This window comes from Carettochelys insculpta, chromosome 2 (genome assembly GCF_033958435.1).
Source record: "Carettochelys insculpta isolate YL-2023 chromosome 2, ASM3395843v1, whole genome shotgun sequence".
In the NCBI taxonomy this organism is placed as follows: domain Eukaryota; kingdom Metazoa; phylum Chordata; order Testudines; family Carettochelyidae; genus Carettochelys; species Carettochelys insculpta.
The window spans coordinates 51,723,821-51,745,175 of record NC_134138.1 but is presented as its reverse complement, the minus strand read 5'-3'; the positions used below and the strand labels follow the sequence as shown (position 1 = coordinate 51,745,175).

The 21,355-nt window shown below is 50.8% G+C and overlaps 1 protein-coding gene across 2 annotated transcripts in view; it reads left to right on the top strand.

Annotated features, from left to right (window-relative positions):
• RIPK2 (receptor interacting serine/threonine kinase 2) overlaps window positions 1–21,355 on the top strand; it is a 57,678-nt gene that overhangs the window by 13,987 nt on the left and 22,336 nt on the right. For both annotated transcript variants that reach the window (XM_074986982.1, XM_074986984.1), the window contains exons 3-6: window positions 1,860–2,015; window positions 15,421–15,578; window positions 16,390–16,439; window positions 18,834–18,995. In XM_074986982.1, coding sequence (XP_074843083.1) covers window positions 1,860–2,015; window positions 15,421–15,578; window positions 16,390–16,439; window positions 18,834–18,995 — 526 coding nt within the window. The remainder of the gene's footprint in view (window positions 1–1,859; window positions 2,016–15,420; window positions 15,579–16,389; window positions 16,440–18,833; window positions 18,996–21,355) is intronic.

The window sequence follows — 21,355 nt, the reverse complement described above, 5'->3', positions numbered from 1 at the left end:
AAAACAACGAGAAGTCCTGTGGCATCTAACAGACTAACAGATGTTTTGGAGCATAAGCTTTCATGGGCAAATACCCGCTTCTCTATGAAAGTGTATGCTCCAAAATATCTTTTAGTAGGTAAGATGCCACAGGACTTCTTGTGGCCTTTCTGTATTGTTCTGAAAAAGACCCAGACCTTGCTATCTAAAATATAATAATAAGTAGCTGACAGAGTAATCTTCAATATCAGATATTGAGAGGAAAATAAAATCACGAATCAGGAACTCTGGAGAAGGACAAAACAGATATCACTAGCACAAGAAGTTCTAGAATGAAAAAGGAGATGGCTAACACACATGGCATTAGAAACCCAAACCTTGTGAGATAGAAATTGAATCTTATCCACCAAGGTGAGAGGCAATGAAGTAGACCAAAGATAACACTAAAGTACACAATATAAGAAGAACTGAAAATTAAAATTGCAGGAGGAGACCAGCAATGGTAGAAAGCAGTGGTGAAAGCCCTCTGTTCTGCATGGATTAGAGAGGTTTAAGAAGGTGCTAGCCACTTTGGTAAAGCACTGTCAGCCTGTTATTAACGTCTACATCTTATCTATAACTTTATCACCACCACCACAAGGGCATAGAGTATGTGTATTAGTAACACAGCATATGTAATGATCATGAACTAGTAGAGTTTAATTGCTAAAGAACAGGAACCTGTTATTTTGAGTGATTAAACAGTTAATAATGTTATCACAGAAATGGTCTCAGAGAGGTAGCTGTGTTAGTCTGCATCTGCAAAAACAACAAGGAGTCCTGCAGTACCTTAAAGACTAAGGCTACGTCTACACGTGCACCCAACTTCGAAATAGCTTATTTCGATGTTGCGACATCGAAATAGGCTATTTCGATGAATAACGTCTACACGTCCTCCAGGGCTGGCAACGTCGATGTTCAACTTCGACGTTGCTCAGCCCAACATCGAAATAGGCACAGCGAGGGAACGTCTACACGCCAAAGTAGCACACATCGAAATAAGGGAGCCAGGCACAGCTGCAGACAGGGTCACGGGGCGGACTCAACAGCAAGTCGCTCCCTTAAAGGGCCCCTCCCAGACACACTTTCATTAAACAGTGCAAGATACACAGAGCCAACAACTAGTTGCAGACCCTGTATATGCAGCACGGACCCCCAGCTGCAGCAGCAGCAGCCAGAAGCCCTGGGCTAAGGGCTGCTGCCCACGGTGACCACAGAGCCCTGCAAGGGCTGGAGAGAGAGTATCTCTCAACCCCCCAGCTGATGGCCGCCATGGAGGACCCCGCTATTTCGATGTTGCGGGACGCGGATCGTCTACACGTCCCTACTTCGATGTTGAACGTCGAAGTAGGGCGCTATTCCCATCCCCTCATGGGGTTAGCGACTTCGACGTCTCGCCGTCTAACGTCGATTTCAACTTCGAAATAGCGCCCGACGCGTGTAGACGTGACGGGCGCTATTTCGAAGTTAGTGCCGCTACTTCGAAGTAGCGTGCACGTGTAGACGCAGCTTAACAGTTTTATTTGGGCGTGGGTTTTTTACCCATGAAAACTTACTTCTTCAGATGCCCTGAAGTCTATGCATGTGACAAAGTAGGTTTTACCTGTGAAACCGTATGCCCAAAAAACCTGTTAGTCTTTAACGTGCTGCAGGACTCCTCATTGTTACAACAAATACATAAATTGAAACCAGTCACTCCATGATTTATCACTTTTTAAATCTGTGACTATGAGAAGCATGTAAAAAAGACCAAATTATGTCTCCTCTAACTCTGGGATTCTTGTTAGATTATTTAAAATGGACATTCCTATTGTGATTTTTCTGGGATGTGTTTTTTGTAGAAAAATGCGTATCCTGACATTGCGTGGTCACTGCGATTCCGTATTCTGTATGAAATTGCTTTGGGAGTGAATTATCTGCACAATATGAGTCCTCCATTGCTGCACCATGATTTGAAGACACAGAATATTTTACTAGACAGCGAGTTTCATGTTAAGGTAAGGTCCTGCATATTTTAGTCCCTATGTTCCTCTTCAGTGAGCACAGAGGAATTGAGGTGTATTAATATTGCAGAGTTGGGGTGGTGATAGGAAGGGACAAACTTATGTTCCAGTCCTGTGGTTATGTTTTTTCAGTCAAAGACCCATTATCTTCTATGACGTTCTCCACAGAAAGAGGTTGATTTGCACCGATACAGTTGCTGATTCCTGGCATTTAGCAGCACACTGGCTTTCCATAACATTGGTCTGTGCAGTATGCCATGCAGATAGAATAAATTAATGTTAGTAGATGATTTAATTAAGAGAACATGTGCATATATGAAGGAATATATCTATTAGAAATAACTATATTCTTAGAAAAAATAACATGGAAGTAGTAGTGATTTCTTAGATTTAGTTACAGAGAAGAGGGAATTGCGGTCTATAATAAGGCAGTGTTAAGGTTAAACAAATCTTTCGTAAATGGTAGCAAAATGGAGAAAAATTAGAGAAATAATTAGACAGTACAAAAAAAAAATCAAAGCAGTGGTCAGTATCCAGACGTGGAAATACTTTCATAAGAAAGTCCTTAATGTGGCCCTGTCAGAGTAGATCTGCCTACAAGGAGTTATGCAAGTTTTGAAGTCAGAGAAGCTCAGGTATGCCTTGGTGGGTTTCTAATTCCCAGAAGGAGTGTAATGTATAAGTGATGTAATATATTGGTTCCAAAGTGCCATTCATCAGCCAGCAATCTTTTTAATATAACCTTAAAACAGCTCTTTAAATATGCACACTCTGGGCTTGGGTTGGATAGCATGGGAATGTGAAAAACTTACCTGGAAGATAACTTCCAGAAGGAGACTTGATGAAGAGGTGGATGATCAAGGTTTTGGTTGCTTGTTAAGCTTTATGTTCATTTTAGAACACAACAAAAAACTTACATATTTTTTTTCTCAGTCTTCCTAACTTTAAGGGTTTACTAGGTAGATATAATTTAGAGGCCAAGGGAAGGAAGTATTGGTGATAAAAAATCTGTTGAAAAAATTGTTGGTCATTGTTATAACCTGATTATAAATAAAACAGTTTGCTAAAGTTTCATCAGTACTTAGACAATTTTAAATGGAGGATCTGAAATATTCACTGTTACAGTAAGTGAGAGCGATGCTTTACGTTAAGTGTGAATGATTAATACTTAAACATTGTATGAGTAATGTAAGAAAATTTTTTACAGATAGTTTGTGTGGGGGCTAATTCCTCATTAATAAACTGTATCTTTGAGCTGCCTTGGAGTCGGGATGTTAAAGATTAACCATTTAACTGGTGTGGGCTAGAGACACCACTAGCAGGGGGTTACTCTAGTGTCATAGAGCCACCATGAGTGGGGGTGCTCCAGCTGTGCCAGAGTAGCCCCACCTGCAGCAGGAGAGGAGTAGCTGAGGAGGCCACTCCAGCCCACCTGAGATAGAGCAGACCTCCTGCTATGGACAGGGGCTGCTCCAGCGGGGCTGGAGTGCCCTTGCCCACAGCACACTGGGACCCAGGCTGCTTTGGCTTAGTCAGACTGAGTAGTCCCCATCCTCCGTGCATCCAGGTGCTGCTTCAGCTGCCCCGGAATGCATGCCACATTCGCAGCAGCCCATCAAGAAGGGGTGCTCCAGGTGGGCTGGTGCAGGCCCCGGTCCCTGGCGTGCCACAAGTCGGGGGTGCTCCAGTCTGGCCGGAGCAGCCCCTGTCCACAGTGATCGGGCCGCTCCAGTCAGCTGCCTTCCCGACCTGTTTAATTAGTTAACCAATTAAAGAGGATTTTACACGGCTGCTTGGGGGGAGTGAAACTAAGATTTGAGTAACTGGCAGAAAATGAAAGTAGTTGCACGTCTGCTTGTGCTATGTTATTTTTTAAAAGGGAGGTGTTAACTGGGTGTAAAATTTGAATCAATCCTGTACCGTGTATGTCTGATTCCGTCAGAAAGTTGCTGAATGAGTAACGTTTCTGAAGGGTTGAATTACTGAATGAGACCAGACGCGCACACATGCAGTATGCAAGGTGGTTTTAAAATCTGCCTCATCCCTCTCAGTGGCTTCAGAAGCGAGATAGGAGAAGGGACTTACTGACTCCAGGACACAGTGAAATTTGATCCATTACCAGCACCTTAATCTATTCTGTTCACATGAAATATTCTTCCTTTACTTCCACCTGTCCTACACACACACAAACTTCTTTCATATATTCTCCAGGGAGGTCGTATCCACAGGTCTCAGCTGTCGCAGTGTTGTCCAGGCAGCCTTGTGAAGAACCAAATTTCCCTCTCATGTATTGTGCTGGGATAGCTTGAGCGTTTGTAGATCACGTCATCTCTTTGGATTCCCCTGCCTGAGCCGCTGTACAGAATTCTGGGCGTCCCAAGTGGCCAGGCTACACTTCTGATTCTCAGACCGGAACCTGTACCAGCTCTTGCTGCCTAGTTCCATGGAAAAGTGCAGAGTGCTGAGCATAGTTGCTCTGCTCACTGCAGGATGATGCCACCTCCTTGCAGTTGTGGAGATTAGCTTCGTCCTAGCAATATGCATTCTAGGGGTTACACCCTCCTCAGTTTCTCCTCTGCACCTTCTCTCTTGCTCTGAGGAGCCACTTCTTCTTCTCCATGGCTTAGCCATCCAGCCAGGTCACTCAGGGTTTGGAGTATTGTCCTTCAAAGTCTCTGTCATGCCCATAGTGATGTAGGCAGTTTCCTAGTTCACTGTCTGCAAATTCCACTTTCTCTGTAGCAGCCAAGGAACCTAGGCCTGCTCATTTCCACTCCCAGGGGCCTTACAGTAGGTAGCCAAGATCTGTGCAGTCTCCAACGTTGCTGCTCTCTGAGCTGCTTTCTATCCCAGTACTCCCCTACTCTCTGGGATTTGCCAGTTTCATTACCTCCTCCTGGGGAGCAACCATGTGCTTTTTATAGCCCCCTCCCTTCTCTTAGAGAGTGATTGCAGACTCCCTCCCTGCTATCAGCTGCTTGGCTTTATAAAGCCCTTACCTATTCCCATACAGGTGGGCTTTCCTCTCAGCCTAACTGGCTTATCTGACCTCTGTTAATCCCTTCCGGGTGAGTGTGGGATTGACACCCCATCGCAAGTCCGTGCGTCACAAGCCAATTGACTCTTGGCTTATACGGAATACTAGAGAGCGAGAAGCAGTTTCAGTTATGTCACAGCAAGCAAAATATTGGATATGTGTGTAAAGCAGAATGGCAGGTTTCACAGTCAGTTCTATGACCTCGTTGGAAAAGTGCCAGGTGCCACAGGTGGAACTGTAAGGTCCAAGGCAGTCTGAGATGGTTTTGAAGTACCCCACGACTAAGCTGTTGTCTTTGGAGAATGCTGCATCATTTTACACTTGAATAATGTTTCAAAATTTTCTCTCCAGCCTTAATGGCTAGAAACACAGGTGTTTGGTCTTTGGAAATGAAATCTGATATTCTGAAGTATAGGGTTGTTTGGTTTTTTTTTTTAAATAAGGGGTGAATGCCACAACTATATCAGGGACTACATGGGGGTCTTCCCTACCATGAGCAATGGGAGGGAGCATCCTTTTATTCTCTTTGTACACCACCTAACACAGTGTTGTCCTTATTCTGACTAGGGTCATGAACTGCTGTGGTAATACAAATAAATAAATAATATCATGATAGGAACATGAACCCTGATTTGGAACCATTTTCTGAATCAGGGTTGTTCTTTTGTAAGTGCAGGTTGAACCTCTTTAGTCCTACCCCTTTGAAACCTGACTGGTGCTGAACGAGAGAATTTGCTGTTTTACCCAAAATTGGGCCAGCTAGTAAACTTAGGGAGGACTAATGACCCACCACAGTTTGGCAGAAAGCAACACGTTTATTACAGTGATAACTAAGCTCAAGAAGGGGAGTCACATTCACACTCACACATTCATACTCACACTCCCAGGCATTGGAGATGTCAGGCATCTCTCAGGACAGGCACAGCTCTGGAGATGTCTTCCCGAGGCAGGATGGAATGCAACGCGGAGGACCGCTGGCCAGGCAGTCCAGGCGAAGGGCCTGCCCGGGAGGTGTAATCTTGTGAGTGTGCTCCTGAGCATCTGGCTCCTTCCCCTTTAAGGACCTGCTTCTTCTGGTGTGACTAAAGATAACTTGGCCATGTCTGGTTGGTCAGACCCCACCTGAGGTAGTGTCCATGCATGGGACATGTGATAGCTGCCTGATCAGGGTCTGCTGCTGAGTGTCCATGCATGGGACTTGTGATCTGCTGCCTGATCAGAGTCCCAGACGCTTTGTCTACCTTGGAGCTCTGCTGATCTCTCAGCTGCTCAGACAGCCCATTCATCCCAAGACACATTCCAGGAGAGGGTGGCAGGAGAGCCATGTCCCAGGCATTCAGTGAGAAACAGGAGGGAGGAAGTATAACGAGCTTTTTAGACATACAGGTCACTGCTGCTCCTATAACACTCTGCCCCTTGAGCTACGATCATTATAGCTGTTTTTGTCATTGTAGGGCACAGGTGATCTGTCACAAGCCAAATAATCATAACCAGATGAGCTAACTAAAATCATTACAGTTGAACTGAGCTCAGATATGATAACAAACGTGAATGCAAATTTTCACAATCAAAATTGGCCGTACAGTAAAATTGTAAGCATAAAATAATACAATCATGACAATAATAATAATGGACAATGCAATAAACCCACCACCATCACAATAACTGAGTAGATTAACAAAAATAAATCAGGTTTGATGCTGCAATAGCTATCAAATGATAAAAGTCACTGAGGTCAGGACCCACCCCCCCACTACGTTGAACAGGTAAGGTTTGTAGGGCGTCCCAGTTGTTATGCAAGGCCAAACTGACTCGGAAATACAAAGCAATGGGGATTTAGTGAAACAGCTGGTACATAAACTGACATCTAGTTGCGCCAATGTTTCAAAGTCCTGTGCTACTAACAGTTCTCGAGGGATCTTTGGAGCAGAAAAAACACCTATCACACTGTAGTGGGTCAGTATGGCCTCCTGCAGACCCGGAGGCCGGGGAAGCTATGCAGAGGCCCTGGTGGGCGGGGCCGGAGTCAGGAGACCAGAGGCCCACCCCTCAGAGGGCGGGGCCAAGGGCTAGAAGAGCCAAAGGCGGGACTCGGGAACCATTCAGGGCTGGGCCTCCGGGCAGGGAGGACGTGCCTGCACGAGCTCCCCGGGGCCAAAGGGAGAGGGCCTGCGGCCGTCCGGCCAGGCCGGAGGAGCAGGCCCCCAGAGGCTCCACGCAACCCCAGGTCCGTATGCCCCAAAGAGACTACCTGGACTTCCCGGACCTACCAGGACCTTCCCGCCGGTGGAGACCCCCTGCCGTGGAAAAGGCCCCGGGAGCAGGCTGCCCCAGAGTCCCGGCGGATCCCTACAACACTCAGACCCAGGACCGCCCTGCATCTCCTGTATTGCCACCGCCTGACTACCCTAACGACGTGGTCATGGACGATTGGCCGGAGCCCCCACAGGTGAATGACCCAGAGGAGACCGACCTAGGAGGACCCCTCGACCAGATGGACTGGGACCTGCTGCCAACAGAGGGTGAGGTAGGAAGTGGCCCGGGGAACGTCGCTCACGAACCAATGGCAGTGTGTTGCGGTCTGGATCCCCACTGCCGGGGTTGCATGTGAGCGACCCCCAGGGCCCCGGGCCGGGTCGCAGTGGAGTGGGAGGGCCTGCGACCCCCTACCCCCCTCCCTGACAGGGCCGGCCCCCGCTGAGCCTGTCGGTAGACCCTTGTGTTGCTGCCCCGCCCCAAACTGAGGGCTGGGCCGGTGGTTACCCTTGTGTTGCTGCCCCGCCCCAAACTGAGGGCTGGGCCCAGAACTATATAACTCTTGTGAACTGCTGCCCCGCCCTGGACTGAGGGCTGGGGCCTGTACGGGGGTAGCGGTGGGCCACTGACTGCCCGAACTGAGTGCGGGCTGGTGCCCTAACCCCCCTCTTTTGTTGTCGCCCGCCCTAGACCAAGGGGCTGGGCGTCACGGGACGTGCTACACGTGGTGGAGAATGTGGGTACCCGATCCCCACCCCTGACGTAAGGGGTGAGGAAGTGGGCGCAGACCCACGGAGGGGAAGGTCCCTGGACAGTGAGGGCAACTGTCCGCTATCTTTTTTTTTTTTTTTTCTCTCTCTCTCCTCTTTCCCTCTGGTGCTTGTTTTGTGGGTTCTTGTATTGCTGCTAACTCTGCTTCCCCAATGGAGGTGGACAGGGTACTGCAGTATTTGGCGGAGAGCCAGCAAAAGCAGCAAGCTGCCCAACTACAGCAGCAGCAGCAATTACTCCAGCAGCTGGGAGCCCAGCAGCAGCAGCTCCTGACGGAACTGATGGCACAGAGCCAGGAGCACCAGCAACGGTGCCTGCAGCAGCTGGCAGCCCTGGTGCCGCTACCCGCCGAGCCACGGCAAGAAGCTCCAGGGGAGGGCCCAGCGTCGGCCCCACCGGTACGCCTGACGAAGATGGGCCCCGCGGATGACCCGGAGGCCTTCCTGGTCACCTTCGAGCGGGTGGCGGTGGTGGCCAGGTGGCCCCGGAGCCAGTGGGCCACATTACTGGCCCCTTATTTGACCGGGGGGGCCCAGAGAGCCTATCGGGCGTTGTCGGTGGAAGACGCGCGAGATTATGACCGGGTAAAGGCAGCCATCCTAGACGCATTGGACATCAGCCCGGAGACCTTTCGCCAGCGCTTCCGGACCCTGACCTACCCCCCGGGAGCCCGGCCACGGTGCGTGGCACAGGAGTTGAGGGACGCGTGCCGGCGGTGGCTGCAGCCGGAGATGAGAACCTCCGCAGAGGTCGTGGAGCAGGTTGTGCTTGAACAACTCCTCTGCATCCTCCCACCTCGAGGACGGGCTTGGGTGCGGCGCCACCGCCCTGCCACCGTGCAAGTTGCTGTGGGCCTCATGGAAGACTTCCTAGCGGCGGAGGAGCCAGAGGCACCCATGGGCCTGGTCCCATCGTCCTGGCCCCTGCGTCGGGGAGCTGGGAAGCCAGAGGAGCCCCACTCCAAATCGTCCGGCCAGCTGCGGGACCCACCCAATCCATGTCGGACAACGCCCCTGAAGCAGGACCCCGGTAAACCCCAGGGGCGGATGGAGGGGGCTACTAGCACGCGACCACCAGATCCTAAGGGGCGCCAAACCCGGGGGCGGGCCCAACCCGCGGTAGGACCCTGCTTCAGTTGCAGTCAATGGGGGCACCTCCAACGGGACTGCCCGGAAGGCATCTGTAGCTTTGGCCGGGTGTGGGCGGCTGAAAAGAGGGCGCGACCCCCTCAGGCACCCACAATTACAGTCCCAGTCCTCGTGGGAAACAAAGCAGTGATTGCTTTAGTGGACTCGGGGTGCAGCCAGACTCTAATACGACAACGTGCCGGCCTGGAGGCTGACCCCGCTCTAGGGACTATCCGGCTCCAATGTATCCATGGCGATGTGCGCCCTTACCCCAGCGCACGAGTGCCCCTGACGGTGGCAGGGGTGACCCATTATCTGGTCGTCGGCCTAGCCCCGCAACTAGCGTACCCTGTGGTGTTGGGTCGGGACTGGCCAGGCTTCACAGACATCTTCTGGCCGGCCACGGGACCCAACGAAGAGGCGGCCCCTGTTCTAGAAGGGGACACGCCCAAGGACCCACCCGAGGAGAGTGTGGAGCCGAGCCTGGAGTCCCCAGAGGAAAGACCTGCTGAAGGCCCAAAAGGGACCAGCCCCGACGACGGGGCAACCTCGGACTTTTGTCGCGATCAAAAAGACGACCCCACACTAAGTCGGGCCTATTCTCAGGTGGCGGCCATCGACGGGGTGGCGACAAACCCCCAGCTCATGACGCAATGGCCCCACTTTGAGCTACGCCAGGATCGGGTGAATCGGGACCCCCAGACCCAGGGCCAATGGGCACAGCTTTTGGTGCCAAAGTGCCACCGACGGGCTGTGATGAAGCTGGCCTATGACATCCCTGCTGCAGGCCATCTGGGCCAAGAGAAAACCGTGGCCCAAATACTGTCCCGATTCTTCTGGCCCGGGGTCTACCAAGATGTGAAGGACTATTGTAGTTCTTGCCCCGCGTGCCAGCTTGCTGCGCCCCCGCGGGTCCCTAGGGCCCCTCTGGTTCCAATGCCAGTGATGGGGACCCCGTTCGAGCGGGTGGCTATGGACCTAGTGGGCCCGCTCCCTAAGAGCGTAGCCGGCTATAAGTTTGTGTTAGTCCTCGTGGACTATGCCACTCGCTTCCCAGAGGCAATCCCACTGCGCAATATCACGGCCCGCACCATCGCGGGGGAACTAATGAAGATCTTTGCCCGGGTAGGATTACCACGGGAACTGCTTACGGACCGGGGAACGAACTTCACATCACGCCTGATGAAACAGGTCTGTGCCCTCCTGGGGATCAAACAGTTACACACCTCCGTGTACCACCCTCAGACAGATGGCCTGGTCGAGCGATTCAACCGCACGCTAAAAGAAATGATGCGCAAATTCCCCCCAGAAGACCTGCGACGGTGGGATCAGTTGTTGCCCCCCTTGCTTTTGGCCATCCGTGAGGTTCCCCAGTCCTCTACACGGTTTTCGCCATTTGAACTGTTATACGGACGGCGTCCCCGGGGAGTCCTTGACCTGGTGCGAGAGGTCTGGGAACAAACCACGTCCCCCTCAAAAGGACTGCTGCAATACGTTCTCCAGCTCCAGAAGCACCTGGAACAGGTAGGGACTCTCGCAGAGGAAAATTTGAGAACTGCGCAGGTGTCCCAGGCTCGATCGTACAATCAGGAGGCACGGAGCCGCAGCTTCGAGCCAGGTGACCGGGTCCTGGTCCTACTGCCGTCCAGCGAATCGAAGCTGTTGGCTAGGTGGCAGGGACCCTACGAGGTTGTTCGAGCCGTAGGGCCGGTCACCTACGAAGTCCGCCAACCCGACCGCCGCAAGAAGACACAGCGGTACCACATTAACCTTTTAAAACCATGGCGGGACCAGGAGGGCTTCATGATAAGCCCCTGCCCCCCCGGAACCCGAACTAGGACCCCAGGTGCCTCATGGGGAGGAACCTGTACAACCGGCTCTTGGGGCAACGCTAACGGGGGAGCAGCGGAAACAGGCCCAGTGCCTCCTCCAGGCGTTCCGAGAGAACTTCACGGCCCTCCCAGGACACACCTCCCTGGTCTGCCACGTCATCTGCACGGAGCCAGGGAAGGTGGTTCGCGACGCCACACGTCCACTACCCTTTCGAATGCGTGAGGTAGTAGAGGAGGAGGTACGGGCGATGCTGGCTCTGGGAGTCATAGAGCCATCCCAAAGCGAGTGGCGCAGCCCCGTGGTGCTCGTCCCGAAGCCCGACGGCACCCAGCAGTTCTGCATCGATTTCAGGCGGGTGAATGCAGTCTCCAAATTCGATGCATACCCGATGCCCCGCGTCAATGAGCTGCTGGGACGTCTGGGGGCCGCCCGCTACTTTAGTATCCTGGATCTCAGCAAGGGGTACTGGCAGATCCCCCTGACACCTTCCTCACGAGAGAAGACCGCCTTCGCGACCCCATCAGGCCTATATCAGTTCACCCGGATGCCTTTTGGTCTCCATGGTGCCCCGGCGACTTTTCAGCGGCTTATGGACCGTCTCCTTCAGCCCCACCGGGACTATGCCGCGGCCTACCTTGATGACATCGTTATATATAGTCGTCACTGGGAGGAACATCTAGACCGGGTGGCCACGGTCCTTAGGTCTCTGAGGGCCGCGGGCCTAACAATGAACCCAAAGAAGTGCCGGATTGGTTGGCAGGAGACGACCTACCTTGGGTATACCGTAGGAGGGGGCCGGGTAAAGCCCCTCGTGGGCAAGGTACAGGCCTTGGCGGCCTGCCCTCCCCCCAGTACCAAGCGACAGGTACGATAGTTCCTGGGACTGGCAGGATATTACCGACGCTTCATCCCTGAATTCGCCTCAGTTGCAGCCCCCCTGACGCAGCTGTTAACGAAAACCCAGCCACAAAGGGTGGTGTGGACTGCGGCTGCCGACAAGGCATTCCAGGCACTAAAACAATGCCTAATACGGGAACCAGTCCTCTACAGCCCCGACTTCACTCGTCCGTTCATCCTGCAGACGGATGCCTCCGGTGTAGTCCTGGGAGCTGTCCTGTCCCAGGAGGTGGACGGAGAGGACCACCCCGTAGTTTACATCAGCCGGAAGCTCTTCCCCAGGGAACAGCGCTACGCCGTGATAGAAAAGGAGGCTCTGGCGGTGAAGTGGGCCTGCGACGCCCTTAGGTACTACCTGCTGGGTGCCCCCTTCACCCTAGTTACAGACCATGCACCCTTACAGTGGCTGGCGCGAATGAGGGATACGAATGCCCGTATTATGCGGTGGTACTTGGCATTACAACCGTATGCCTTTGACGTAGGTCATCGGGCAGGTAAGGACCACATAAATGCAGACTTCCTGTCCTGCCTGGGGGAAATGGAAGAGCCCGCCCCCATGGCATGGGAGACGGACTTGAGTGGGGGGGGAATGTAGTGGGTCAGTATGGCCTCCTGCAGACCCGGAGGCCGGGGAAGCTATGCAGAGGCCCTGGTGGGCGGGGCCGGAGTCAGGAGACCAGAGGCCCACCCCTCAGAGGGCGGGGCCAATGGCTAGAAGAGCCAAAGGCGGGACTCGGGAACCATTCAGGGCTGGGCCTCCGGGCAGGGAGGACGTGCCTGCACGAGCTCCCCGGGGCCAAAGGGAGAGGGCCTGCGGCCGTCCGGCCAGGCCGGAGGAGCAGGCCCCCAGAGGCTCCACGCAACCCCAGGTCCGTATGCCCCAAGGAGACTACCCGGACTTCCCGGACCTACCAGGACCTTCCCGCCGGTGGAGACCCCCTGCCGTGGAAAAGGCCCCGGGAGCAGGCTGCCCCAGAGTCCCGGCGGATCCCTGCAACACTCAGACCCAGGACCGCCCTGCATCTCCTGTATTGCCACCGCCTGACTACCCTAACGACATGGTCATGGACGATTGGCCGGAGTCCCCACAGGTGAATGACCCAGAGGAGACCGACCTAGGAGGACCCCTCGACCAGATGGACTGGGACCTGCTGCCAACAGAGGGTGAGGTAGGAAGTGGCCCGGGGAACGTCGCTCACGAACCAATGGCAGTGTGTTGCGGTCTGGATCCCCACTGCCGGGGTTGCATGTGAGCGACCCCCAGGGCCCCGGGCCGGGTCGCAGTGGAGTGGGAGGGCCTGCGACCCCCTACCCCCCTCCCTGACAGGGCCGGCCCCTGCTGAGCCTGTCGGTAGACCCTTGTGTTGCTGCCCTGCCCCAAACTGAGGGCTGGGCTGGTGTTTTCCCTTGTGTTGCTGCCCCGCCCCAAACTGAGGGCTGGGCCGGTGGTTACCCTTGTGTTGCTGCCCCGCCCCAAACTGAGGGCTGGGCCCAGAACTATATAACTCTTGTGAACTGCTGCCCCGCCCTGGACTGAGGGCTGGGCCCAGAACTATATAACTCTTGTGAACTGCTGCCCCGCCCTGGACTGAGGGCTGGGGCCTGTACGGGGGTAGCGGTGAGCCACTGACTGCCCGGACTGAGTGCGGGCTGGTGCCCTAACCCCCCTCTTTTGTTGCCGCCCGCCCTAGACCAAGGGGCTGGGCGTCACGGGACGTGCTACACACAGGGACAGAATATCACCAGGGCCGGTTGTGATGGATTGTGTGACTGATGCTGAACAAGCGCCAGTACTCACATCCAGTGTTCCAGTCAGGAAGCTGAAAGATAGAAGCTCAGAAACATATTAGCACAGTGCTGCCAAGTGGTACAGCCCCTGGCATCCAGGGGTCTGCCCTTTTCTTTTGGAGCCCTTCTAACTATACAGGTGGCAGCACTTCCTGAGGTGGGGTGTTCTCTCGCTCAGGCTGCTTCATCTTCCCTTTCCCTTGCCCCACACTGGCATACTCAGCAGCAGCATCCTATTGCCTACCATTCAGTAGACCACTAGGAGGCACCAGGGATTTATAACTTAACCCTCTCCCTTGCCCAGCACTGGCACTCAGTAGCCACTGGGGGGCATCAGGGGACTATGACCTAACTCTCTCCCTTGCCCTACACTGGCACTCAGCAGCTACCAGGAGGCACCCGGGAATCCTTACTCTTAGTTCAGGTCCTCCATAAAGCTGCCTGCGTTCTCCACCAGTAATGGAGAATTCTCCAGTGGTCTGAAGAAGTGGGTCTGTCCCACGAAAGCTCACCTAATAAATTATTTTGTTAGTCTTTAAAGTGCTACTTGACTGCTTTTTTGTTTTGATAGTATATAGACTAGTACAGATCCCTCTCTATTACTACCCACCAGTAATGTTACCCAAAATTCAGCCAGTACTAAACTTAGGGAGGACTAATGACCCACTAGGGTCTGGCAGAAGGAAACACGTCTATTACAGGGATAACTGAGCTCAAGAAAGGGGAGGGGAAAGGGGTCACATTCACACTCGCACATTCATACTTGCACTCCCAGGCACTGGAGATGTTGGGCGTGTCTCAGGACAGGCACAGGTCTGGAGATGTCTTCCTGAGGCAGGATGCAATGTGGTGTGGTGGACCGCTGGCCAGGCAATCTGGGCGAAGGGCCTTCCCAGGAGGTGCAGTTTTGCAAGCGCATTCCTGAGCATCTGTCTCCTTCCCCTTTTAAGGCCGTTCTCCTTCTGGTTTGTGCTAGAGATGACTTGGCCTTGTCTGGTTGGTCAAACCCCACCTGAGGTAGTGTCTGTGCATGGGACATGTGATTGCTGCCTGATCAGGGTACCAGATGCTTTGTCCACCAGAGAGCTCTGCTGATCTCTCAGCTGTTCAGACAGCCCATTCACTCAGCCCTCAGGCAGCCCATTCATCCCAAGACGCATTCCGGGAGAGGGTGGAGGGTGAGCCATCTCCCAGGTATTCAGTGAGAAACAGGAGCAAGGAAGTATAACAAGCTTTTTAGACATACAGATCACTGCTGCTCCTACAACATGCTGAACCACGGGAAGTTGATGTTGTCCAGTGGCATTGCCAATATTTCCAGTGCTTGCTGTGCTCTTAGAAGGCATTTAGGGATAATTAGAGCTAAATAATAGCACAGAACACTGAGATCCAGGACTGGTGGCTGTGAACAGACTTTACAGGGTCATGGGAAACTTGACCACATCCATGATAAGTGGACATCCAGCTAACTAAAATCATGCTGGACCATGGATGTTGCCAGATGAGAGTGTGCTGGACTAGAGAGGTACAACCTGTAGCAGAACATCGTAGCTGCTTTTATTTCAAGGGGGGAATGAAGGATTTTAAACAATCTCTTCATTCAGTTCTATTTTTGACAACTTGCATTAACATCAGTGGGTAGACAGGACCTGTTGCTCTCTCGGAATGACAGATTTTTGTTCTTTACCAGATTGCAGATTTTGGGTTATCGAAATGGCGCATGGTGTCCACGTCGCAATCACGAGGTGACAAATCTCTACCAGAGGGAGGAACAATTATCTACATGCCTCCTGAAGACTATAATCCCAATCAGAAAACCCGTGCAAGTGTAAAGCATGATATATACAGGTATCACCCGTTCTCCTCCAATGGGCACTGCAAACTGAAGAGTAAAAACTGTTGGTGGAATTCTAATGACGAGAGCATGTTGTATTTAGGGAACAAATGGCTAAAGTACAGCTTTTGCAAAATTGTTTCCCTAGCAAACATTAGGGCAAGTATAATGCCCTTGAGTTAGTGGAAGGCTGTGGGTCACTGACAGTTGAAGATGCAGCTCTACCACCCCTTGGGCTGACGCCATGCTCTGTGAGTCCCATGTCTCTTAGCCCAGGGGCAGTGGATCTCCAGCTGTCAAAGGCAGCGACAAGCATGGACACCGTGTCAATGCATCTTCGTCGACCTAGTCACTGCACCCCTCATGTAGTTATTAGGTTGGCCTACTGCATGTGTTAAATCAGTGAGAAGAAGATTGTAGTGTAGATGCTTGCATGGTTAGGTCAGTGTAAACTGCCTTTGTGGAGTTATGCTGTAGTGAGGACTAGGCCTGTGAAAGAAAGCCCTCTTAACTCTGAGAGCCCAGGATGAGTTTGAAGGGCTAGCAGTTAAAATAAAACTCTCTACTTCTAATTTTGTTCATGTGAAGTCGGTATGATCCTAAACATAGGCCCTCCATTCTTTAGTTTTTCAAAGCTGCTTGTAGCTAGCATGAATTGTCAGCTATAGCACATTGTTTTTTGCTCAGTAATATCCCTGTTGGTTTTCATAACTTACACAAAGGAGCACGTCATAATAGCCATAGGTGGTGGTGTTATGAACCACTTTATTTTAATTAACTACATGTTTTAAGTCCTAAAATAATTCCCTTTTTTTACTTTACCAGCTATGCAATTATTATGTGGGAAGTGATGTCAAGAAGACAGCCTTTTGAAGGTGAGGACGTGTTCTTTAGTTTTAATTATTTTGTAGCATTACTAGCAGATTTTCCTGGTGTTCAAGTATGTAAGTGAAGTAAGGTTTTGGGTTTGGGAGATTTTGGTTTGGAAAATAAATGGAAAATGTTCATGCAAACAATCGTATTTTTGGATAATGAAGGAAAAAAGAAGTCTGTGTTAATGGTCTGAGGGTGATTCGGAGATTACATAGAGCTTCCTGGTAGAGAATGTTTGCAGTCTTTCTGTCTTGCCTGAATAAATAGAGGGGTAGGTGGGTGCTGAAGTGTTGGAGGGCTGACAGTGGGAAATGGTATTATAGGAGTGAGCAGAGAGTTGGGTGAGGTCAGGGCAAGAGGTGGAGGGTGCTGCAGTGAGGGCATGTGGTGAGAGGTAATGGCAGGGGGCTTGTTGTGTGCTGGGGCTGAGGATGGGGGTGGGGTATCATAGAATTATAGAAACCTAGGGCTGGAAGGGACCTCAGGAGGTCATCTAATCCAGTGCCCTGCCTAACGCAGGATCAACCCCCACTAAGTCATCCCAGCCAGGGCCTTGTCAATCCTTTGTCAAGGGTAGAGAAGTGAAGGCAGAGGTTTGGGTGTGGGAGTCTTAGGACAGGGAGTGGGGAGTGCCGGAGGGAGGGCAGGTGGTGGATACACAGAGCAGAGGGTTTGGTGTGAGTGAGGGGGGCCTGGCTAGGGGATGGGAGTACAGCTGTTACAGCAGGGGTTTGGTGTGGGGACAGCTTTGGGCAGAGGTGGAGAGTGGTAGAGTGAAGGCAGGTGCCATGGGAATGAGGGCTGAGGGTTGGGGGGCTTAGAAGCAGTGCGGGGGTTTGGGTGGGCTGTGGCTAAAGGGCAGAGGTGGAGGAGTGCAGGGCTGGGAGGACAGGGGCTTAGTGGAAAGGTGGGGTTAATGTGAGGGCAGGGAGTAGGATGAGGGCAGAGTTCAGTGTGCGGGGAAGGGTCAGGGTGGAATGTGAGATGCAGATATCGCAGTCGGGGGTTTGTTGGGGTTCAGGGTGGGGTGGAATATAGTGGAATGAGGGCAGAGGTTGGGGGCGTGAGCAGAGGGTTAGGTGTAGGGAGAGATTGCGGAGTGGGGGGCTTATGGCAAGGGGTTGGGAGGTCTCAGGGGGTTTACGGGGGGCAGCCACAGTAGCGAAGGTGGAGCTGGTTCATGGGGGGCAGGACCTGGCATCTCCTCACGGGGATCCGTGTCATGGTTCCTGGCCCCAGCATCTCAGGACTGAGCCAGGTCAGCATCTGCATCCTGAGCCATAGCTGCTGATAACCTCATGCATTTGGATTAATCTGTGTCTTTAAGGAAAACATAAATATAGCAGCTTCTCTCACTCTGGGGGAAGCTGGGGCTCAGCTCTCTGCTGGGGCAGAGGGTGGACGGCATGGACATAGCTTTTTCCCCCCTGGCTCCAGTGCAGCAGCAGGGAGGGGGCAGGGCCAGGACCACACCACTTTTCCATGGATCCAGGTCAGCGTTGCAGGGACAGGAGCTGCAGCTTTTTTCTCCTGGCCTTGGCACAATGGCAGTGGGGGGGCTGAAGCCGTAGCTTTTTTTCCTGGCCCTGGCAGCCCCAGCATGAGCTTGGGGTGGGGGCAGGGCTGGGTTACATGACCACAGCATGTCGGGGGTGCTACTTGTGGGAAGGCAGCAGGGCTCCCCCTGCATGGTGCTGTGGCCGAGTGCAGAGCAGCAGTTAAGATAGAGGGGGACTTACTTCTCCCAGCAGGGTGGAGAGCCACTGTTTTCCTGCTGTGGCTGCCACCAGTAGTCAGTCTGCCATATCGCTCTTCCCTTCACTGGCTGCTCCCAGTGGTGAGTCTGAAGTATGTCATCCCGCTGCTTGGTGCCCCTCCCTCTCTGTGTTCTGGTCTGTCCTGCTATTTCAGGTTTCCCACTTTCCAGGCACAACCACCCCCCGACCTTAGTTTAAGTTAGGGTGGGTGGGAGCCGCGTACCAAATGTGGTGGCTGTAGCTCTTATAAGAGGAATTCGTGAACAAATGCATTGACAGACAGACAGATGCACTCAAAAACATACAGTGATTTTATATTTAGCTAAAGCCTATTTTCAGTATTCTGAAAGCACAGTTTTAGGAATTACTGTAAACCAATTTATCGCATACTAGTCACGGTATAGAGCTTATTTTTCAAATTAGCCTATATTTACTTGTGGTTTTCAGTCTAGTATATATTCAGACAAAATCTAATACAAGAACAATATTTTGTCAACACTGTGGTATAGAAGTCCTCAGTTATTCTGGCAGAATTATAACATCTGTAAATATCATGTGTAGTTTTATTTTATCGCCCTATGGCAAACAATATTTATAGTACATATATTTCTAATAAATAACTAATATCTATTTTGACAGAAGTTATAAACCCCTTGCAGATTATGTATAGTGTGTCACAAGGAAAGCGACCAGACACTAGTGAAGAAACGTTATCAATGGAAATACCCCACCGAGTGTTAATGATAACATTAATGGCGAGTGGATGGGCACAAAATCCAGACGAAAGACCTTCTTTTTCAAGTGAGTTTACTTGTTTTACCTAAATTAAGTGTGAAAGGAAATGTAAACAGCTGCATCCACAACAGTTTTAATTCCACTTTCTTTGTAATTTAGGCTTGGTTTACTCTAACCTTTACAGTCTACTGCAGATACGCAGTTCTAGCCTAGACAGTTACGTAGCTAGACTTGACTATCTGCAGTCGACTAAAAGGTCTATCCTCACTGAGGGAGGTCGATGGGAGCATTTCTTCCATTGACCTCTCTTACTCCTCGCGAGAGCAGGAGTACAGAGAGTTAACTGTGGACCCCAGAGACATTGATCTTACATGTTTTTACCAGATGTATGAAATTGAGCTCCGGAAGATTTAACCCTGACCTGGTCAATCTTCCTGCAAGTGCAGACAATCCCTTAGAGTTTACATTTAACATACAGTTACATTAAACTGCTCATGCTAGACCTCAAACAGCAATGGAAATATGGTGTGTATGTGCAGTGCAGATAGATTTATATTGTAGTTAGAAGTTTACATTTTGTATTTCCTGTCCTTTTGTGGTTAATTGTGCAAACTGAACATGATTTATTTATTTGCACTTAAATTTATTGCTTGCTTTTGAAGGGAAGAGGGGATTGTTTGTTTTTTTAAGGAGGAAAATAATTAGAGGAAAAGAGGTAAAATGAAGCTAGTGGAAATTATAAGCGATCCAGAGATGTTTTGTTTGTTGAACTAACAGTGAGCCCTATGTCAGGTCACCAGCTCTTCTCGACAGCATGGAACGGGTGTCAGGAGCAGCAATGGTGTCCAGTCAGACCCAGCTGGCAATCCAAGTGCTAGATTATAAATTTCCCTTGAATCAAAACAGAACCAGCTTTTTACATTTTGTGAACAAACGTTTAACCTTTCATAATGAGGGGCTGCTGTTGCATAAGCCACTTCAGCCTACTTTGTGTCTAGTTTGTCAATTCCACTGCAGTTGAGCTGCCGGTGAGATTTCCTGTCTGCGGAAGTAGCAGCTAGCTGTGCCCTTAGGTGCACACGCATCATTGGAAATTTCTATTGTGAAGGCTCAGTATACAACTTCCAAAGGTGTAGTTTTCGTTAAATGTACACCAGTTCCTGCAGGATACTAATGCCAGCTCTAATATTATACTCATAAGAGATGCATGGATCTTTCTCAGCAGAAAGAGGCAATATGCCACACTAACCCAAAGACTAACCCAGGACTAACCCAAAGCTCCCTGGCTACACACCGCACTTTTATGTTTGTAAGACCTAACTTTAATGTGTGGATTTTGCAGCGTCATGCTGGGGTCATCAAATTAATTGGTGTTTACATCAACAGCTGCTTCCAGTGTCATGCTCCATCAGTACTTTGATTCTGGGAGTGACTACAGCTGTTTTATCTCATTCACAGATCATGTTCATGGGTTTATGCCTTTGCTTTAGAGTTGTCAATTCTGCCCCTCTTCCTCCATTCTGAATTTAAGGGACAGCTGAGTTCAAATCTCCTTGTTAACCTGGAACATTGAATTCCGAAAGCAAACATGGTATGAAAAGTCTGTGTCAAGAGGGACAAAGCGAGGAGCAGGCATTTGGTTTTGATTTTGCAAATTGTTGTTGATCAGGCTTCTCTCACCAAAAAAAAAAAGGGGGGGTAGGTGGGGCATACCTGGGTCCCATTTTTTCCTTAACCATTTCAGCCTGACACAGATTTTTGTTTTTATAGCTAGATGGTGTAATTACTCTGTGTACTTGTATTGACTGACTACCTTGTGAATGAGTATGTTTGGACACAGTTTTAGCTCTTTGGATAATTTGATTCTAACTGTCCAAAGGAGATGGCAGGTTGTCTTGCAAAAGCAGAAAGTAGCAATCTGAGATTTTTCAACATTTAAAGACGTTGATACTTTTCTTCTCCCTCCACTTGGTGTTGCAACAAGAAGACAGTAAAATTGACCTGGGGTAGAAAATTCTGTATGTTAGAAGCCCTTTGACAGTTTACAGGCCTAGAGCTACAGTTTTTCTTTAAAAAGTTATTTCTATTTTTAAATTACCCCAATATAAAGCGTTTAACCTTTACCTTCCAAACAGAGAGTTTCAGCAAATTTAACACTGCAGTTTCTAGAGTGGCTGGGTTGAACAAAAGGTTCATTTCCCTAAAAGCGTTACTATTTCTTTTGAGGTGGCGGGTGTTTTGAAAGTTGCTTTCCACAGAGCTCAGAACACAGACTGTTTTGATAATTTCAATTCCTTCAGTAAAGCTGGCAGAAGAGAAAAATGAGGCACACTTAGGTCTTTAATCTGAACACACACAGCATACTTGTGTATGGTTTAGTGCATGGGTGTCCAGCCTTTTGGCTTGCCTGGGCCGTATTGAGTGAA